We start from the raw sequence: 17,280 nt of genomic DNA on the forward strand, positions 1-17,280 counted from the left end.
TGCTAACACTACTTGCTTGGTAAGTAAATGTGGTATACAATGTAGTTTTAAGTAAATAAGTAAGTAGTTAACTAATTAGGGAATCAGTAATGCAAAAACAAAGTCATAGTATTTGCAACTGAAAGCAGTTCGTTTTTATATTGACTGTCATCTTATTATTAAGTCACATTAGTTTCCAGAAGTTCATTTAGCTATTTACTACTTAGTTATTGTTGTAGGTAACTTCGGTTTTCTTTACAGGAATGACAGCGAGCTGAGTAGATAGATACCGGCCGGCGTAACCTAAAATTTGAGTTTTGCTATCGAATCTATCGATCTCTTTGCTGAGACCAAGGTAAGTAGTTAGGTAGCTACCGGCCTAACTAGTATTGTTCAGTTAACAAAACGAATTTGAAATTCCCGCGTAATTTTCTTCACTGCGTACCTACCTAGTGCGTTTTTTTTTATTCTCTCGTCTGGCTTTACAAAGATTAGCTTATGTCAAGTTTGTAGATATTTTCAAGTTAGGGAAACTATATAAGTAAGGACTTCGTCTGTGCCGGCGCTCGCCGACATACACACGGCGCCCCTTTAGAGCGCTTCCCAGTCAGTTCCATCATGGTTCTAGCACCAAAAACGCCAGTGAAACACAAAAACCAGCCACTTTTAACAAAAAAAAAAACGTTCCAAAAAGGCACCACACGCGCGCCATCAAACGCTACACAGACAAAGTCCACCTAGTGCGTAGCCTCTCAAACTCAAACAGTCCTGTGTTGCCAGATCGCCCGATATAAGACGATTTTAATCTTTTTAACCCCCGATCCAAAAAGAGGGGTGTTATAAGTTTGACGTGTGTATCTGTGTATCTGTGTATGGCATCGTAGCTCTCAAACTAATGAACCGATTTTAATTTAGTTTTTTTGTTTGAAAGGTGGCTTGATGGAGAGTGTTCTTAGCTATAATCAAAGAAAATCGGTTCAGCCGTTTGAAAGTTATCAGCTCTTTTCTAGTTAATGTAACCTTCACTTGTTGGGGTGATATAAATTTTTAATTTACACTTGTAACTATTACAAATTGATTAACAAAATAAGTTATAGCTATTCAAAGACATTTCTAAATCCGTTGGTATATTATTATTTTACATATTGATTTGTTTTTCTTTTTCAGGATTAGCAGTCAATTTATTCAATCAACAATTATTATTACGATTCTTTTTAAGCTTAACTAACTAATGGGACAAGAAAACTGTTTAAATTTTTGTATAATAAAGTGCCATATTAACCTGTGTACCTTATTACTTTTATTTTCCACGAAAAATAAGGAAATGTTACTTTTCTCGTGAAAATGTTACATTTTGAGATGTCTCGTGTTACAATTGACTATCTGCCACTGGCAACACTGCTTGCTATCTGCTGTCACTTTAAGTGAGCTTGCATTTGTTCATTTTGTTGAATTTGCCTTTTTTGTAAAGAAACTGTGTTTTCTTATTTCCTAAAGATTGAATTCTTTAGCTAAAATTTATCGTTGTATAGGTGCTTTGAAGACAGATCAGTAAGTACGTATAAAAGGTTGTCACACATTACGGTGCATTTTATATCTAATCTATCTAATGATCGGCTTCTATAGCTTAAGTTTATAGCATAAACTTGTTTATTTTAGATCCAACAATCAAAATGACCACAAACGGTGATATTGGGTCCTTGGACGCCAGTGGAAAAATAGTAAAAATGGAAGTAAGTAAACTTACCAAAAAATATTTTATAAAGTAACCTAAATGACATCCTAAGGCAACCTTCTATTTTACTTGTAACAGGTGGACTACAGCGCCACTTGTGATGAGAAAATCCCGCTATGGAAGTCATGGGCAGCCAGTGGCAAGGTTCAAGAAGCTATTGACCAGCTACTGGCACTAGAAAAACAAACAAGAACAGTAAGTTTATTGTTAGCTATTGACATTTGATGCATTCGTCGAAAGCGACTATTGTATGGGTCATTTGGAACCAAATGAGCTTTGTAGTGTAGCTAGCTTAGTGTACTAACAACTTTACCCAGTATTGTCTGTGTAGTGTGTAACACTAGCTTATACTGTAACTCCATACCTTGCAATTGTTATTGTCTTGAACACATCATACTTTAAAAAAGGACTGGGACTTGTTTTCATTTACCTCTTCAACCCCCACAAACTTTTCTTCTGAGTTCTGGAGGTTTTTGTCTCTACTTGGAGCACTAACTGACTTTTTTTAACAGACGTTACATAGTGTTAAAATGAGACTGCTCATCAGAGAGATAAATGTCTTATTTTAACTGAAACTTAAATTAGAACAAAGTCAAAGTATATTCTACAGATCTCAGTCTAAAATGACTGAAAGACTGACATTTTTCTTTAAAGTGCAAGATTTTAATTCAAAAATTGGGGAAGCTTGTCAAAATGGCATACATAGTACTATATTTAGCACTAACTATATTTCTTTGTCATATCTTAACTTTTTTTTTAGGGTGCAGACATGACATCGACTGCAAGAATTTTGGTCGCCATAGTACAGATTTGCTATGAAGCTAAAAACTGGTCATCTCTCAATGATCATATTGTACTTCTCTCCAAAAGAAGGTATTTAATACATTGTTGTTAATCTATATTGTCATTGCTTTATGTAAAAAAATGAAATGTTCATATAAAAAGCGTGCCACTGCTCATCATACATTCTGCCGCTCTAAGAATAAGAAAGTGCTGGGCAAAAGACTTCTTGGCATCTTACATATTTTATAATATGGAGCCTGTGAGGGCAACTGTATGGCTAGGTGTTATACTAAATGTGCACATAATATGCTTGTACTAGTTGTAATACTCTTTCTTTGCACCATATTCCTCATTGCTGAAAGTTATGAGTTGTGACTGCTTCCAATCAAACCCCTTGTAAATCAAATTCTTTATCAAATTGAAATTCATAAATCAAAGAAAACTGCCCGAAAAGCAACATATAAATGTCATCTGGCAGGTGACTCCTGACCATGTCAGGTAAGCAGTAGCAGAAAATGTTTGTTCTGCCACAATGCTTGGAAGTACAGTTTAGCAAAGAATTGTTGGCAAATTGTTGCTCTTTGTGGCAAGTGACACATGAAACAGTATTAATGCACAGGCACACTAATCCACAAGATCCCACTGTAATTCAGGATTGTATTCTCTAAACCCAAATCATATAACTTTATTTTTAAACCTATAATAATTTTTCTTTCTATCCTATAGCACTTTGATGTAATCCATTTATGTATAGGTCACAATTGAAGCAGGCTGTTGTAAAAATGGTGCAAGAGTGTTGCACTTATGTAGACAAGACACCAGACAAAGAAACTAAAATCAAGCTAATCGAGACTCTAAGAACTATTACAGAGGGTAAAATTTATGTTGAAGTAGAAAGAGCGAGGCTCACACATATCTTGGCTAAAATTCGGGAAGAGGAAGGTAATATAACACAATTATTTGGTTTAATATAGGATAAATAAATCTTGTTAGGCTCTATTGGTACATTTATTTTAATTACCTGATTACAGGAAGGTAAGTGTTGTATTATGTGTGTAATGTGTATGTTTATCAGTTTCCTCATAGTTAACAAACTTCTCATTAGATTTTGATAAACAAGGAATTGTTGGCATAGTGTTCAGAATTATTATATGTATATTATGGGACATGACCGCAAAAATAAATCCAATATAGCAGATTCAAGAATGAATTCAATATGTCAAGAAAGTATAATAAAGAAGCATTAAAGTAACTAATATAAATAAATAAAATTTTAGATAATGTTGCGGAAGCAGCAAAGATCATTCAAGAGTTACAAGTAGAAACATATGGTTCCATGGACAAAAGGGAGAAAGTGGAATTGATTTTGGAGCAAATGAGACTATGTTTGGCCATCAAAGACTATGTTCGTACTCAGATTATATCCAAGAAAATCAACACGAAATTCTTTGAAGATGACGATACAAAAGTAAGTTTGTTTGAAAAATTTCTGAAAAAAGAGCTTTCTTTCTATGAAAAACATTGAGTAATTTTCATGGAAAAATGTTTTTAAGGAAAGAAGCAGTTTTTGTACCTCCTTCTGTTTACAACGTTTTAATTACTGTCAGGACCCACCCCATGTTCTATTTACATGTCTATTGTACATGTTGTACACATTATATTATAAAAACTGTTATACACACAAATATACAATTTTGTTTAATATTATGTACGTAGTCCACATACTTTTTATACAATACACATCCAAAAGTGACTAGCACTAGTCTCGTGTCCCAAGGGTCTTTAATTATTTTTTTCATACAAAAAAATCACATAGATCAACTGCTTGATTGGCTGTGATTGAAGGACAAACCAATATGTATTTTTTTGGACTATAATACATGTTTCTTACATGCAACTTATTACTTTTAGGAACTGAAAGAAAAGTTCTACAGGCTAATGATAGCAGTGGACCAACACAATGGCCAGTACCTATCAGTCTGCCGTCACTTTAGAGCGCTCGGGCCACTCGGTGGCTCAGATGCTCTCATTGGCAGTGTAGTGTTCCTCATCCTGGCTCCATATGACAATGAGCAGGCTGATATGACGCACAGACTGAATGAGGATAAGGATTTGGATAAATTGCCTGAGTACAAGTAAGTCTGATAAAAAATAATTGTATTTAACATAGTTCAGTTTTTTTATTAATCAGATATAAGTTAGCCCTTGACTGCAATCTCTTCTGGTGGTAGGTGATGATGCAGCCTAAGATGGAAGCGGGCTAACTTAGAAGTGGAAGGGCTCCATCTTAGGCTGAATCATCACTTGCTAGCAGGTCTGATTACAGCCAAGCGCTTAGTCTGTAAATTGAAAAAAAATCTAAAAAAGTCATATGGGTAAAAAAACTGACCATGAGTTAGTAGTAGGTGATTTATCATTATATTTGGTGGTACAAAGGGACGCGCGACGGCAGGGGTGTGTATTCCGCCGCCTGCAAATTTGGATTTGAAAATGGCCTCCATTTTCAAATAAAGAACCTGGCACCCCAAGAAACCTTCAAGATGACACCCATTCCTTGTACTAAAATGTTTTCTAAGATTGTATATTTATGTCATATTATTTACTGTAAAGAGTACTTCAACAAAGGTTTTGAAGTCAGTTAAAAACAGACCCATATCAATTTTTAACCAACTTCGAAAAAAGGAGGAGGTTCTCGATACGTCAGAATCTTTTTTTTTTTTTCAAAAAATGTATGTCAAATCAGTTTGTTGTTCAGTAAAGAAAACACTTAATTTACAGGCAATTATTAGGTCTATTCATCAACCCAGAGATCATAAGATGGAGTACCCTCTGCTCCACATATGAGAAGATGTTGAGACTGACTCCCTTCTTCAATCCCACTGATGAGAAAGGGCAGGAACGCTGGAACGACCTTAAGAACAGAGTGGTTGAACATGTAAGTGAGATTTGAAATGTTGAAACAGGCGCTATTTTACGGAGTCCATGATATACAAGGAACCAAAAGCTTAATTTGCTATAATCCGCTTAATCAGTCAAATCTGTATGGTGCCATATGCACCGCCCGCCCTCCCACTGCTAAATATGCATGAAAAGCCAGCCACCAAGCAAGCAATACGTACCACCACCACATATATTGCACGCTGCATGTTGCACCATACAGATTTGTCTGGTTTAGCGGATTATAGCAAATTAAGCTATTGGTTCCTTTTGGTGAGATTTGAATTATATGTAGGTGGAACTCATTGGCATCTTTTGTTTGATACCCATATCAAAGTGGGTCTACAATAAAGGTCTGATCATACCCAATTTGAGAAGACACTGGGTATTAGGTGCCCCTTAACATATGAATGCTGCTCATAAGAATGCATGTAGAGTTTTTATATGTAAGAATTCATCAAAAAAGACTTCTTTAGTTTCTACCCTAGCAAACTTGAAGCATGTTAGCTAGTTGCAAACAAAGGTAGTTTAACTTTGTGATGCTGTCCCTTCGTCTTTTTTATGGTTAAATCATGTGCCTCACCTTTGGAGCAAAGGTATACACAACACTTCTCCAAGCTGATCTATTGGACACCTTATGCTTCAGGTAATCCAAGTAAGGCTAATCTTTTTTGCCTCATCTAAAATTGTACCTTGCACCGTCAAGTTTGCTTTGGCTATCCATGATTTTTTTGGCTTTATAGGTTCCAATCCAACACCTGCCTGGGTATACGCCCGAAACTACATATTTATATGTTGTTCACAGAACATCCGCATAATGTCGATATACTACACCCGCATCACTCTGCAGCGCATGAGCGAGCTGCTCGGGCTCAGCGTGACGGAGACGGAAGAAGCGTTGAGCCAACTCGTCGTCAGCGCAGTGGTGCGCGCCAAGATCGACCGCCCCGCTGGTGTGGTGCACTTCAGGTACGATATGCGCTGAGTTTGGGTTAAATAATCAACATACTTCGTAAAAACCGGCCAAGTGCGAGTCTGACTCGCGCACCGAGGGTTCGGATTTTCGACACTTTGCACGATAAATCAAAAACTCTTTATTAAGTAAAGTAAAAGTTCTTTGTAAAGCCCTTTCATATTAGGGATTGCAATCCAGCGGCATTTTCAATCCAGCTGGATTTTTGCTGGATCGAAGCAAATCCAGCTGGATCCAGCGCGGATCCAGCATCTATCAATTTTTCAAAGAAATGCAATTTTTTAATGTTTTAACTGTAGAAACTTTAATAACTAACTACCTATATTTTTTGTAGTTATAATAGGAGGTCCTTACCTGTGAAAAAAGCGTTTTATATATAGAAAAAAAGAAAAATGGTTTTTTTAAATGATAATTTAGATAGTACCATTCATTATCTATACGCTTTCGCCATTTTATAGCTAATTCATTGATTCCATTACTGAAAAAATTGCGAGAGTCAATAAAATCTTTGAAGGCGATAAGAATCTTTGGACTGAATCGAAATTGAATATTTTTTCTGCCAAGAAATTGTCTAAATTCTGAAAAAAGTGATTATTGGAGCAAATTTCGGGGAGTATGGTGGGTGTTTCCAATCATAGCTAAACCGCTTGACGTGAAGTATGAGGTCTAGCGCTATCCTGAAACAGCAGTGGGCTAGAGCAATTGACCAGTATCACTTGTTTAACGGCTAGTTTCCATCGCGGTTTGCAATTGTTGACAAAAGAGATAGGTCGTAATCATCCGGCCAGATCTTATGAAGCTGTAGTGTATAATACCAGCACTGGTTCACCATACACTCAACAATAGCTTTTTCTTATTCATTTAGGTACCTATTTAACTAACTTTGTATGGCTCTCAGTTTCCCAGTCTCAATAATTTTCGAAACAAAGTTGCGTAGCCTATCCCAATTACTACTTTTTTTTTTATTGAAAATATTACAATAAAACTTAAAGCTAGCCTTATCTAATTACTATACAAATCATGCCCGCGTGGAATGGTGCCAAGAATACTTATGAAATCTTAAAAGAAGTTCAAGTTATAATATAATTACAGACTTGAGAATCCAATCAATTATGTTATAGTTATTTTTTTACTTTTCTGAAAGACATTCAATGGTTTTTGTGCGAAAAGAAAGTTAGTTTCTTATTTTTAGCTGATTGCGGATCCGCACCGCTGGATCCAGCGTCAGATGTTGGATCCAGCAAGCACCAAAAACGTGCTGGATCCAGCTGGATTGCTGGATTGCGGATCCAGCATTGCAATCCCTATTTCATATGATACACCACTTGGTATAGTTATTTTACTTTGAAAATTGAAAACACTAATTATTATTTGTTCATGAATTATGTTTTATGTGATGTAACCACAAATTCATGGTTTTCGGATTTTTTCCTTTTATTTTTGCTATAAGACCTATACATACCTGCTAAATTTCATAATTGTAGATCAACGGAAAGTACCCTATAGGTTTTCTTGACAGACACGACAGACAGACAGACAACGAAGTGATCCTATAAGGGTTCCTTTTTACATTTTGAGATACAAAACCATGAAAATGAATTATTCTACAAAATAAAATTAACTGACGTAAAATTCAACTTGCTTAAAGGTGCTGAAATGAACTTATTATTTGCAGATTGAACATGGACTCTTCAGACCGGTTGAATGAATGGTCGCGCAACCTGAACACATTGATGCAACTCGTCAACAAAACAACACACCTCATCAACAAAGAGGAATGCGTCCACAAACATTTGCTAGCGACTGTCGAATAGATTTACTATTTAGGATCATTTCAGACGTGCCACATCCGCACCACAGCGACGAAAATTGTTTTTTTTTTCGATTCCATCAGCCTGTATGCGTCCACTGCTGGACATAGGCCTTTCCAAGAGCGCGCCACCAAACACGGTCCTCCGCCTTCCTCATCTACCCACTCGCAGCCACCTTCAGGTCATCGGTCCAGCGGGCTGAAGGTCGTCGTGAAAAGTATGAAAACGCGTAATTCGTTTCTCACCACTTTCCCGCAGCACTCGTATCACAGAATAATAATTATAATAGAAATTTCCCGATACAGAATGATAACTTCGCAAGGACCTTTAAATAAATAGCAATCTTTGTTCAGACTCAATAAAGTGCAATTCAGCTCGTACAGCGTAGCGTCCTAAAATTTAAGAAACATTAAGTATCGCGTTAGCTTGTATCTCTCTTACAAGATATACATGGAGAGCCTCCTAGTGGGCGCGCCGCCGCTCATCATAATCAACCCATTGCCGGCCCACTACTGAGCACGGGTCTCTTCTCAGAGTGAGAAGGGTTCAGGCCCATAGTCTGCCACGCTGGCCCAATGCGGATTGGCAGACTACACACACCTTTTAGTAGGTACATGAAGAACTCTCAGGTATGCAGGTTTCCTCACGATGTTTTCCTTCACCGTTAAATCAAGTGATATTTAATTGCTTAAAATGCACATAACTGAAAAGTTAGAGGTGCATGCCCGGGATCGAACCCTCGACTTCCGATTTGGAGCCGGACGTTCTAACCACTAGGCTATCACAACTTTATAGGCCGGCGCTCGCCATAGGTATATTTCTACTGATACCAATTGAGCTGACCGCATAGCAACCGCCGGCCGCATCGTACCATGACAATGTAACTTACTATTTGTCGCTGTGCTGTCGTGGCGTGGTCTGTCTGAACAGACTTATGAATAAAATAATTTGATGAAGTACTTGTATTTTTAAACTTTAAACCTCTCATCTCGTCACCCTTTTTTATTTTTAATGTTGTAAAACTGTATTTGAATGATTTAAGAGTATAAATATAATTTAATTATAATATTCCTTTGGCTATCTCATTTAAATTTTCCTCACTCGGTCATAATCGAGCTATAGACACATTACTGTGGTGAAGTGTGTCGCATCGCAACTGATGCGACGATCGACCGTTGGCCCTTTAAGTTTACAGTGACGCTGGTTTTACAGTGACGCTTACCGCCCGCGCGGGTGGTAAGCGTCACTGTAAAACCAGCCTAAGCGCGGTGGCCGAATAGCCGTCAGCGCGGACCATCCGCGCGACTATGTAACGATCCAAGAGACGCAAAGCTCTTGGCCCGCGACGCTTACCAACCGCGCTGGTGAAAGCGTCACTGTAAAACCACACTCACATGTGGTGGCGATATTAGGTACATCGTAATATTTTACGATAACGCACAACGCATTGTGCGAATATAGGTACATGGGAATCGCATTGAGGCGCGACTTCGCATTGCAAGCACATTCTGAAAGGCAATAGTATGCACGTCTTCATTTAAAACTATTATGATTTCCGTGACTCCGCCTGAATTTAGATTTTTATATTTTCGTGGGACCCCTTTGATTCTCCGGGATGAAACATAGCCTATATCACTCTCTAGGTCTTTAACTAATATATTCCATGCAAAAATCACTTAAATCAAATGCTCCGTTGCGGCATGATTGAAGGACTAACCAACAAACAAACGCATCTATAATCTATACTAATAAATAATATGGGAATAATGATGTATATCGTGTTCTGTCGTGTCACACATAGTAGTGTGTTAGAGCCTTCATGTGTTTACGTAAAAAGAAAATCATCCACGATCCGCGTTTACAAAGTGAAAAGTCTTGGCTCTTGTAACTATGAAGTTGGGACCTGCGACTTTCCGTACTTCGGCTCGGGTTGGTTAGTGTTAAAATACTCTTATTGTTTTCGATGTCTAACTACCTTTATCATTTCATGCGACCTATCAACTGACAACTTGCAAGCAAGTTAATTGTTATGATAAAAAAAAATTGGCCATCACGAAATCGAGTCAAGCAATCGACAGACTGATAAGATAATCTGTATAGGTAAATGTTTTAAAATTAGGCATACGAGTCGTATAGGCCTATTAGGTACCTAATTATCATTAATGTGTCACAATTAAAAGCAGTTTTTGTGGGCACTTTAGACTAAAAGAAAAATGATAGGATCAGTGGTTATAGTTTCATTGTATCGATTTATAAACAAAAAGCATGAACCGCCTGTTTTTGGTATTTATCAGCAACGGAACAAAACCTATTGGTTTAAATTCTTGTTTATGTATATTTATCTAAAGCTGAGACAGGTAAGTTCAATATTTTTAAACACTAGCGTTAATTCTGTTGTTTTTCTATGAGCATTGATTTTAGAAGTGCCCCTGTTTATTCTGAGGGCACGAGCATCTTTTTCTTGTCAATATTGCTTCTAGTGCACTCTACACAATAGGCGCCAAGTCACGAGGTTTGACAGTTCTTAATTAAATTAGGTAACTAGGTAAAATGCAAATGCTCTAAAATTTAATTGCGCTCACAAGTAGGTAACTACCTACCATTGTGTTTTTAGGGTTCCGTATCTCTAAAGGAACCCTTATAGGATCACTTCGTTGTCTGTCTGTCTGTCGTCTGACTGCTCATACTAAAAACAGCGTAAACGAGACAGTTTTATATCTCTACATAAATCTGTCTCGTTTTAACACTGACTTAAGTCTGAGCTAAGTATGCCAATCTCAAAACTAATAAGCGAAGGTCTCTAGATTTACCGATTGCGTCAATTCGGAATTTATAAGACTTGTAAATTGACTCAGGTCATTACATAAGATCTGGTGATAGCCAAAGCTGTGCCGGCGAGTGATATAGAGATATTAACATACCTACCTATACCTAATTAAATATTTTTTCTAGCTTATTACTTATTTGAAGAGGCTTCTAGCTATTGAATTGGAATATAGTCCTGACGGTATAGCTCATGTCCAAGAACATGACATCCAGTTAGAAAAGTTATACGACCTTGGAGCTCACAGTAAGGTAGGTATATCTCCTACATTTAATGGTAAGTATTAATTTGCTTTTTTAGAGAAGATCCTATGACCTTGCGGCCTCCGTGTTCTGCCGAGTAGGTACCTAAATTTATGGTCCTCTTAAGAAAGCCCACAGTCACTCAGCGGGCCATATGATGTACGTATGTCTGTCTGTCGTGGTCTTATAGCACAAGTAGAGAAAAAAATCCAAAAACCTTGAATTTCTGGTTAGGTAGGAAAAAAGCTAAATGATTTGTGTTACGAGCGGGTCTCTCCGTTTGGTCGGAATGGCCAAGCGGGGGTACGGGCCTCGAGGCATGGCCTCCTTACCCGGGTGAGGCGCAGGGCAACTTTGTACCCTGGTGACGAACTTTTAGCCGGGATTTCACCGGCTAGGGCCCGCCATCTTGGCTTATGGCCTTAGTGGACTTCTTTGTATATCCGGTGTGATGTGTGATGTGTCAGTCCGGGGCTGGTCTCCGCGCGACGGCGTTGAGTTCGCTGTCGAGCGCGGAGACGGAGTCAAGTCCGGTGGATCTCGCGTCGTCGTTATCGTCGTCGCTTGGGTCGGCTGCGTGCCGCGCCGGGGATGGCGATCGCAGGAGCTCACGAGGTAGTTGACGCCCGGTCGGCGGTCGAGGGATGAGTGGAGCGATGCCGTGGAGGTGTTCGTACGGTCCGTTGTCCGCGCGCGCAAACATGCGCCGCGCGAGTGTGCGGACGTACCTACTCCTCCACGGTGGGCGTCTTGAGGTCGCGATGGATGACGTCATTCCTCACGTACCTCGGAGCTTCCACGATTAGGCGCAGGCACTTGTTTTGCTGGACCTGTAGGCGGCGTCTCTGGTGCTCCGAACAGAGTGAGTACCAGGTTTGTTATTACCAGGGTGACGTGTTACAAAGTAAACCAAGTTAGTTTACTAAATGACATCAAGATGGCGCTGTCCGTCATTAACTTGCAAATTTTTATTATATATACTGGTTTGAGATTTCTTGTAGGTACGATAGGGATAACTGGAGCCCTTTGACCGGTTTTACTTTTATTTACAGGCTGTAGATGGAGTTTACTTTAATGGAATGTCCAAAAGTGGTGATGCAATTATATGTGGATTAGCGCGAAGACCTAACCGTGTCTGTGATTCTTTTCTATATCTAAAGGTTAGTTTAAATAATAGGTAATTGTTAAGTATTTTTACTATTTACTACTGAAGATTACAATGGGTTGCGGCGCTGAAGTGGCAACGGGCGCGGCACACAGTTCGAACAACCGAAAGGCATTGGAGTCCCAAGATGCTAGAATGGCAATTTCGCACTGGAAAACGTAGACTTGGCAGAGTACCCCCTACTAGGTAGATTTTTTTATTTATTTTTATTATAGCATACCTCTAAAACTTTTTTTTTGTTTTTTTAGGGTTCCATACCTCAAAAGCAAAAACGGGAACCCTTATAGGATCACTTTGTTGTCTGTCTGTCTGTCTGTCCGTCCGTCGTGTCTGTCAAGAAAACTGATAGGGTACTTCCCGTTGACCCAGAATCATGAAATTTGGCAGGTAGGTCTTATAGCACAAGTACAGGAATAAATTTGAAAACCGCTAATTTGTGGTTACATCATTAAAAAAAAATTAAAATGTGTTTTCAAAGTAAGATAACTATACCAAGTTGGGTATCATATGAAAGGGCTTTACCTGTACCTATATTATAAAACAAATTTTTATTTATTTTTATGCCTAACAGTTTTTGTGTCGGAAATATTACTCGAGTACGGAACCCTCGGTGCGCGAGTCCGACTCGCACTAGGCTGGTTTTTTTATTTCTGTTTATCACAAGATTTCTTGTGCAAAACTAAATACTTAATAATCCTGTTTCAGATCAAAGGTGAAGATCTTTTCCTATCACCAAGTCTTCCAGACACATATCTCCAGAAGTCAGAAGATGACGGCGAAGGACACTGTGTAAAAGGCATTAATATAACTAATTTTATACCCATGCGGGCTTGGACTTTACGTTACAACGGGGAAATGAAGTGAGTTTTTTTTTTGCGAGTATCTATTTTTTTGACGTGACAACGTCTTATAATTCGATAGAGCCGGCTGCACGCACGAAAAAACATGACTCATGCGGCGTTACCTCGCTCTGTGTGCATGAGTCGTTCCATGTAAGGCTTGAAGTGCAAGCGAGAGCGCGGAACGAGCGACAAAGAAGCACAATCGGCCTTTGTTGTCACGTTCAACTATCGTAATTAAACCGATTTTACAGACAACCAATTTTTTTTTAAATCAGAACATTATTCTGAGATATTGTTATAATACCACATGATATAAATTATGGGTAAGAGCATAATTGAGGAGGCTCCTTCGGTAGTGGAGTGGTGCGGGAGTTATATCTCTATGTGCGGGAGTGGTATCAGTTGTCACAAGTTGACGAATCACAGAGCTCTCGCGTCACGTCATCACACCCCTCCCGCACCGCTCCACTACCGCAGGAACCTACTCAGTTAGGTATGCGTTGCCTTTAGTTACTGACAATTTTTAAGTACGTACGATGGAGCACCCCTTCGACGAAACTTCATCTTATTGAGAGAAAGATAATAAGTTTATGCGCTGAGAAAGAGAGACGTAATCAAATTTTAGGCCACAGCGCTGTATGAATAATTAATTGCACACTCGCGTCGTAACAAGAGTCGCAAGGTTCTTTGCAGAGTAATGACTTTGTATCGAGTGGTATCGAGTAGGTACATGTTCCGTGGCTATTATTATTATAGTTTTGCTATTGTACGTGGAAGGTGGCTATTGTTGGTACTTAATGACATGAATTTGAAATAGCGTCCAGACTAGGCAATAAAAAATTCAAAATATTTTGAAGACTTTTACAAGTAAGTACTTTTAAATCGTCAAGACTAGTAAACTGGTTCGGAATGACTTTTCTACCGAGAAGAACCAACAAGATCTCGGCGGTTGCTCTTTCCAAAGATTTGATATACAATATTTAAAATTTAAATCCTTCTCAGGCCCAAAAGCAACTCGAATAAAACGGTTAAAGTCGAAGCGGACTTGACGTGGAGTGCGCAATGGGCGCCGTTTGAATATAACTCGCAGATGTCGCCTCGAAGCGTTGCGGACGATATGGCAAGAGAACCCTGGTCGAGAGACTACTTCAAATTGGTTAAAAAGTATGCTACTTCATTTTATATTTTAAAGGTACCTATAGGACGCGACAGGTCGAGATGGCAATCGGAGTGGAGACACCCGCACAGCCCACGCGCTAAACTTATCTACTATACTACATATATCTAATTAGCAAGCCACACGTAAGCTATAAGTATTTTATCAAGGTCTGTTCAGCGGTCGTGCTTTAAAAAGTACCTAACGGGAGACTAGAGGACACCTAGAGTTGGGCATTTGCGTTGCATTATTTAGATGGATTTTTAAGGATTTAATTTAAATTGCTTGATAACGTACCTACCTATGTAGTTGTTGTTACCAAACCAAAGTAACGCAAGAAATAAAGAAACAAAGAAAGCAAGAAAGTTGTTACCGCCGAGGGCGCCAGCATTAACAAGTAACAACTCTTTCAACAGACTTTAGCTTTTAAACAAATAGTGTTAAGGTTCAATTTATTCTCTGAATTTATAGAGTAGGTACTATACTGATCCGTTGCTCCGTTGCGACGTGATTGGAGGACAAACCAATAAACAAACACACTTTTGTATTTTCAATACGGGTATGGGCTGGGTACCTAATGGTTTAGATACCCAAAGTCTCGAAAAACTGTATTATTTCTTGAAGTGAGGTAATTTGACATAAACTAATACCTAGGTACCTGAATCCACACCAAAAATTGTTTAATGATATACGAATAAATTTCATTTTTTAGATTGCATCAAACACACTATGAGCAAATGGGATACATCGCGGGAACGGTGTCAATAGATGGCAAATCCTTCGAACTAAATATGCCTTGTGTTCGGGATCGCAGCTTCGGTAACCTTTTTTTTTATTTTTCCTATTTCATTGAAGTATATGAAACACTATCATCATCATCATCAACCGACATACTTGTAGGTCTCTTGTAGGGATTTCCACACGTCAAAGTCTTACGCCGCCTGAATCCAGCGGCTCCCTGCAACTTGTCTAATGTCATCGGTCCACCTAGTGGGGGTCTCTCAAAGCTACGCTTTCGCCATCTAGCACCTTGAAGTCGCCATACTAGCACCTTGGAACCTCAACGTCTCATCTGTCGGTTTTTCGAACTATATGCCCTGCCCATTGCCACTACAGCTTCACAACCATTGAGATATGTCGGTTACACTGTTCTCCGACGGATCTCTTCATTTCTTATGCGATATCTGCTTTCAAATTAGATATAATATACCTACTCAAATGTCCTTGATTAGGAATGTGTAAATATAATTACCTACTTCATGATCATCATAATCAACCCATCGCCGACCGGCTCACTACAGAGAACGGGTCTCCTCTCAGAGTGAAAAGGTCCACAGAAAGGTCTACCACGCTGGCCAAGTGCAGATTGGCAGACTTCACACACCTGAGTACATCAAAAAGAACTCATAGGCATGCAGGTTGCCTCACGAGGTTTTCCTTAATCATTAAAGCAAGTGATACCTTTATTTTAATTTCTTAAAACGCACATAATTTTGGAAAGTTATAGATACGTGTCCGGGATCAAACCCCCGGCCTCCGATTAGGAGGCGGACGTCCTAACCACTAGGCTATCACAGCTTTAATGTTTTACTTGGTGCCTAGTAATTTCAAAACCAAGGTTGTTTTTTGCAGGACCATTTCGCGAATGGCGTAATTTCCATCGCTACGTGTACCACTTTATATTTTTAAACAACGGCGATTGTATGGCTGTTGGTACTGTTTCACAGCCGTCTATATTATCTCAGTAAGTTTATTTTTTATTTCGATTACAAGGCCACTTGGGGAGACCTATCATCTAAGTGATAATGCAATCTAAGATGGAAGCGGGCTAACTTAGAAAAGGTATGGCTAATGGCAGTTTATGTTAAACCCATACCCCTTTAGTTTCTACGCGGCATCATATCGGAACGCTGCTCCTTCCGAGCAAGCAAGCTTCCATTTTAGTCTGCATCATCACTTACCACCAGGTGAGATTGCAGTCTAGAGCTAACTTGTAATTGATAAATCTAAGAAATAATTTATTTTGACCTAGGCATCATCCACATTATACTTACATGGTACTTACTCACTTTCAGTTTGACCATCGGGTACGTATGCCGAAAGTCTGACCAGACGGTAGCGCCAGTGGATTATTCCGACTTCCGCCTATACCAGCACGCTGAGAATCAAATACTTCCTAAAAATTACGGATTTATTTTCGAAGCAGGCAAGGATTTTTCTTTTATAATATTTATATTATAGTAGGTTCTGTAGACACTGTTAAAACGAGACAGCGTTATACCGCTGGCATAAATCTGTCTCGTTTTAACTGAAACTTAGTCTAAGCAAAGTCAAAGTGCGCTCTACCTATAGATAAGCTGATACTTAAATCAGTGCGCTTGCCACGTTAGCTAAACTCGCGTTATCTTTAAAGTTATACGTAGGGTTACTAGGAACTTAGAATACAAATTTGTATAAGAGACCATGCTGATAAAAAGTTTATAATAATATTTATTTATATTTTTTAGGAGGTCAGTCATACGCGATACGAGTGAGCGTGAACGAAGAAGAGTTGTTCTATATCGGAAAAGATAGAGAAGCAAAGTTCTATGAACGATGGTGCGATGTTGAAATAAACAGTGTAAAGGGGAAAGCTTGTGTTGAATGGCATTATAACAATACGTTGAATAAACTATTTGGTTGATAGTAAGATGTTTTATTTTGTTTAAAGAGATTTTCTTTTTTAAGCATATTCTTATGTCTCGGCCACAACGCGATGTGCAACGGCGTTTTCCGTTAAACGTAGATGTAGCCACGATCAACGTACAACGGTATTCACAATGCCGTTTAGCGT

The 17,280-nt window shown here is 38.8% G+C and overlaps 2 protein-coding genes across 5 annotated transcripts in view; both read left to right on the forward strand.

Moving 5' to 3' along the window:
* Positions 1-1,386: 1,386 nt before the first annotated feature.
* Positions 1,387-17,280, forward strand: part of LOC123871747 (26S proteasome non-ATPase regulatory subunit 12) — a 38,553-nt gene continuing 22,659 nt past the window's right edge. Inside the window, exons 1-11 of one of the 4 annotated variants that reach the window (XR_006797333.1) lie at positions 1,387-1,530; positions 1,639-1,712; positions 1,793-1,909; positions 2,475-2,587; positions 3,252-3,439; positions 3,775-3,965; positions 4,409-4,632; positions 5,276-5,432; positions 6,240-6,403; positions 8,083-8,278; positions 14,187-14,193. Coding sequence is in view for 3 of the 4 variants with exons in the window: in XM_045915689.1 (XP_045771645.1) it covers positions 1,653-1,712; positions 1,793-1,909; positions 2,475-2,587; positions 3,252-3,439; positions 3,775-3,965; positions 4,409-4,632; positions 5,276-5,432; positions 6,240-6,403; positions 8,083-8,221 (1,353 nt within the window). In the remaining variant the exon portion in view is untranslated. Of the gene's footprint in view, positions 1,535-1,618; positions 1,713-1,792; positions 1,910-2,474; positions 2,588-3,251; positions 3,440-3,774; positions 3,966-4,408; positions 4,633-5,275; positions 5,433-6,239; positions 6,404-8,082; positions 8,729-14,186; positions 14,194-17,280 lie in introns of those variants that run through there. The other 3 variants (XM_045915689.1, XM_045915688.1, XM_045915687.1) reach the window with 3 other exon arrangements.
* LOC123871748 lies at positions 10,163-17,132 on the forward strand. Its single transcript, XM_045915691.1, has 9 exons — positions 10,163-10,575; positions 11,171-11,293; positions 12,337-12,444; positions 13,155-13,309; positions 14,294-14,455; positions 15,160-15,266; positions 16,080-16,191; positions 16,523-16,653; positions 16,955-17,132. Exons 1-9 carry the CDS (start codon positions 10,432-10,434, stop codon positions 17,128-17,130), a joined length of 1,218 nt encoding a protein of 405 aa, XP_045771647.1. The 5' UTR covers positions 10,163-10,431; the 3' UTR covers positions 17,131-17,132.

This window comes from Maniola jurtina, chromosome 14 (genome assembly GCF_905333055.1).
Source record: "Maniola jurtina chromosome 14, ilManJurt1.1, whole genome shotgun sequence".
Taxonomy (NCBI): Eukaryota; Metazoa; Arthropoda; class Insecta; order Lepidoptera; family Nymphalidae; genus Maniola; species Maniola jurtina.

What these genes read in the sequence shown, in the direction of transcription:
- LOC123871748 (XM_045915691.1), top strand. Translation starts at nt 10,432, where the DNA reads ATGATAGGATCAGTGGTTATAGTTTCATTGTATCGATTTATAAACAAA. An exon ending in CGTTACAACGGGGAAATGAA is followed by an intron (nt 13,310 to 14,293) that starts GTGAGTTTTTTT and finishes AATCCTTCTCAG; the next exon opens with GCCCAAAAGCAACTCGAATA. An exon ending in TGTTCGGGATCGCAGCTTCG is followed by an intron (nt 15,267 to 16,079) that starts GTAACCTTTTTT and finishes TGTTTTTTGCAG; the next exon opens with GACCATTTCGCGAATGGCGT.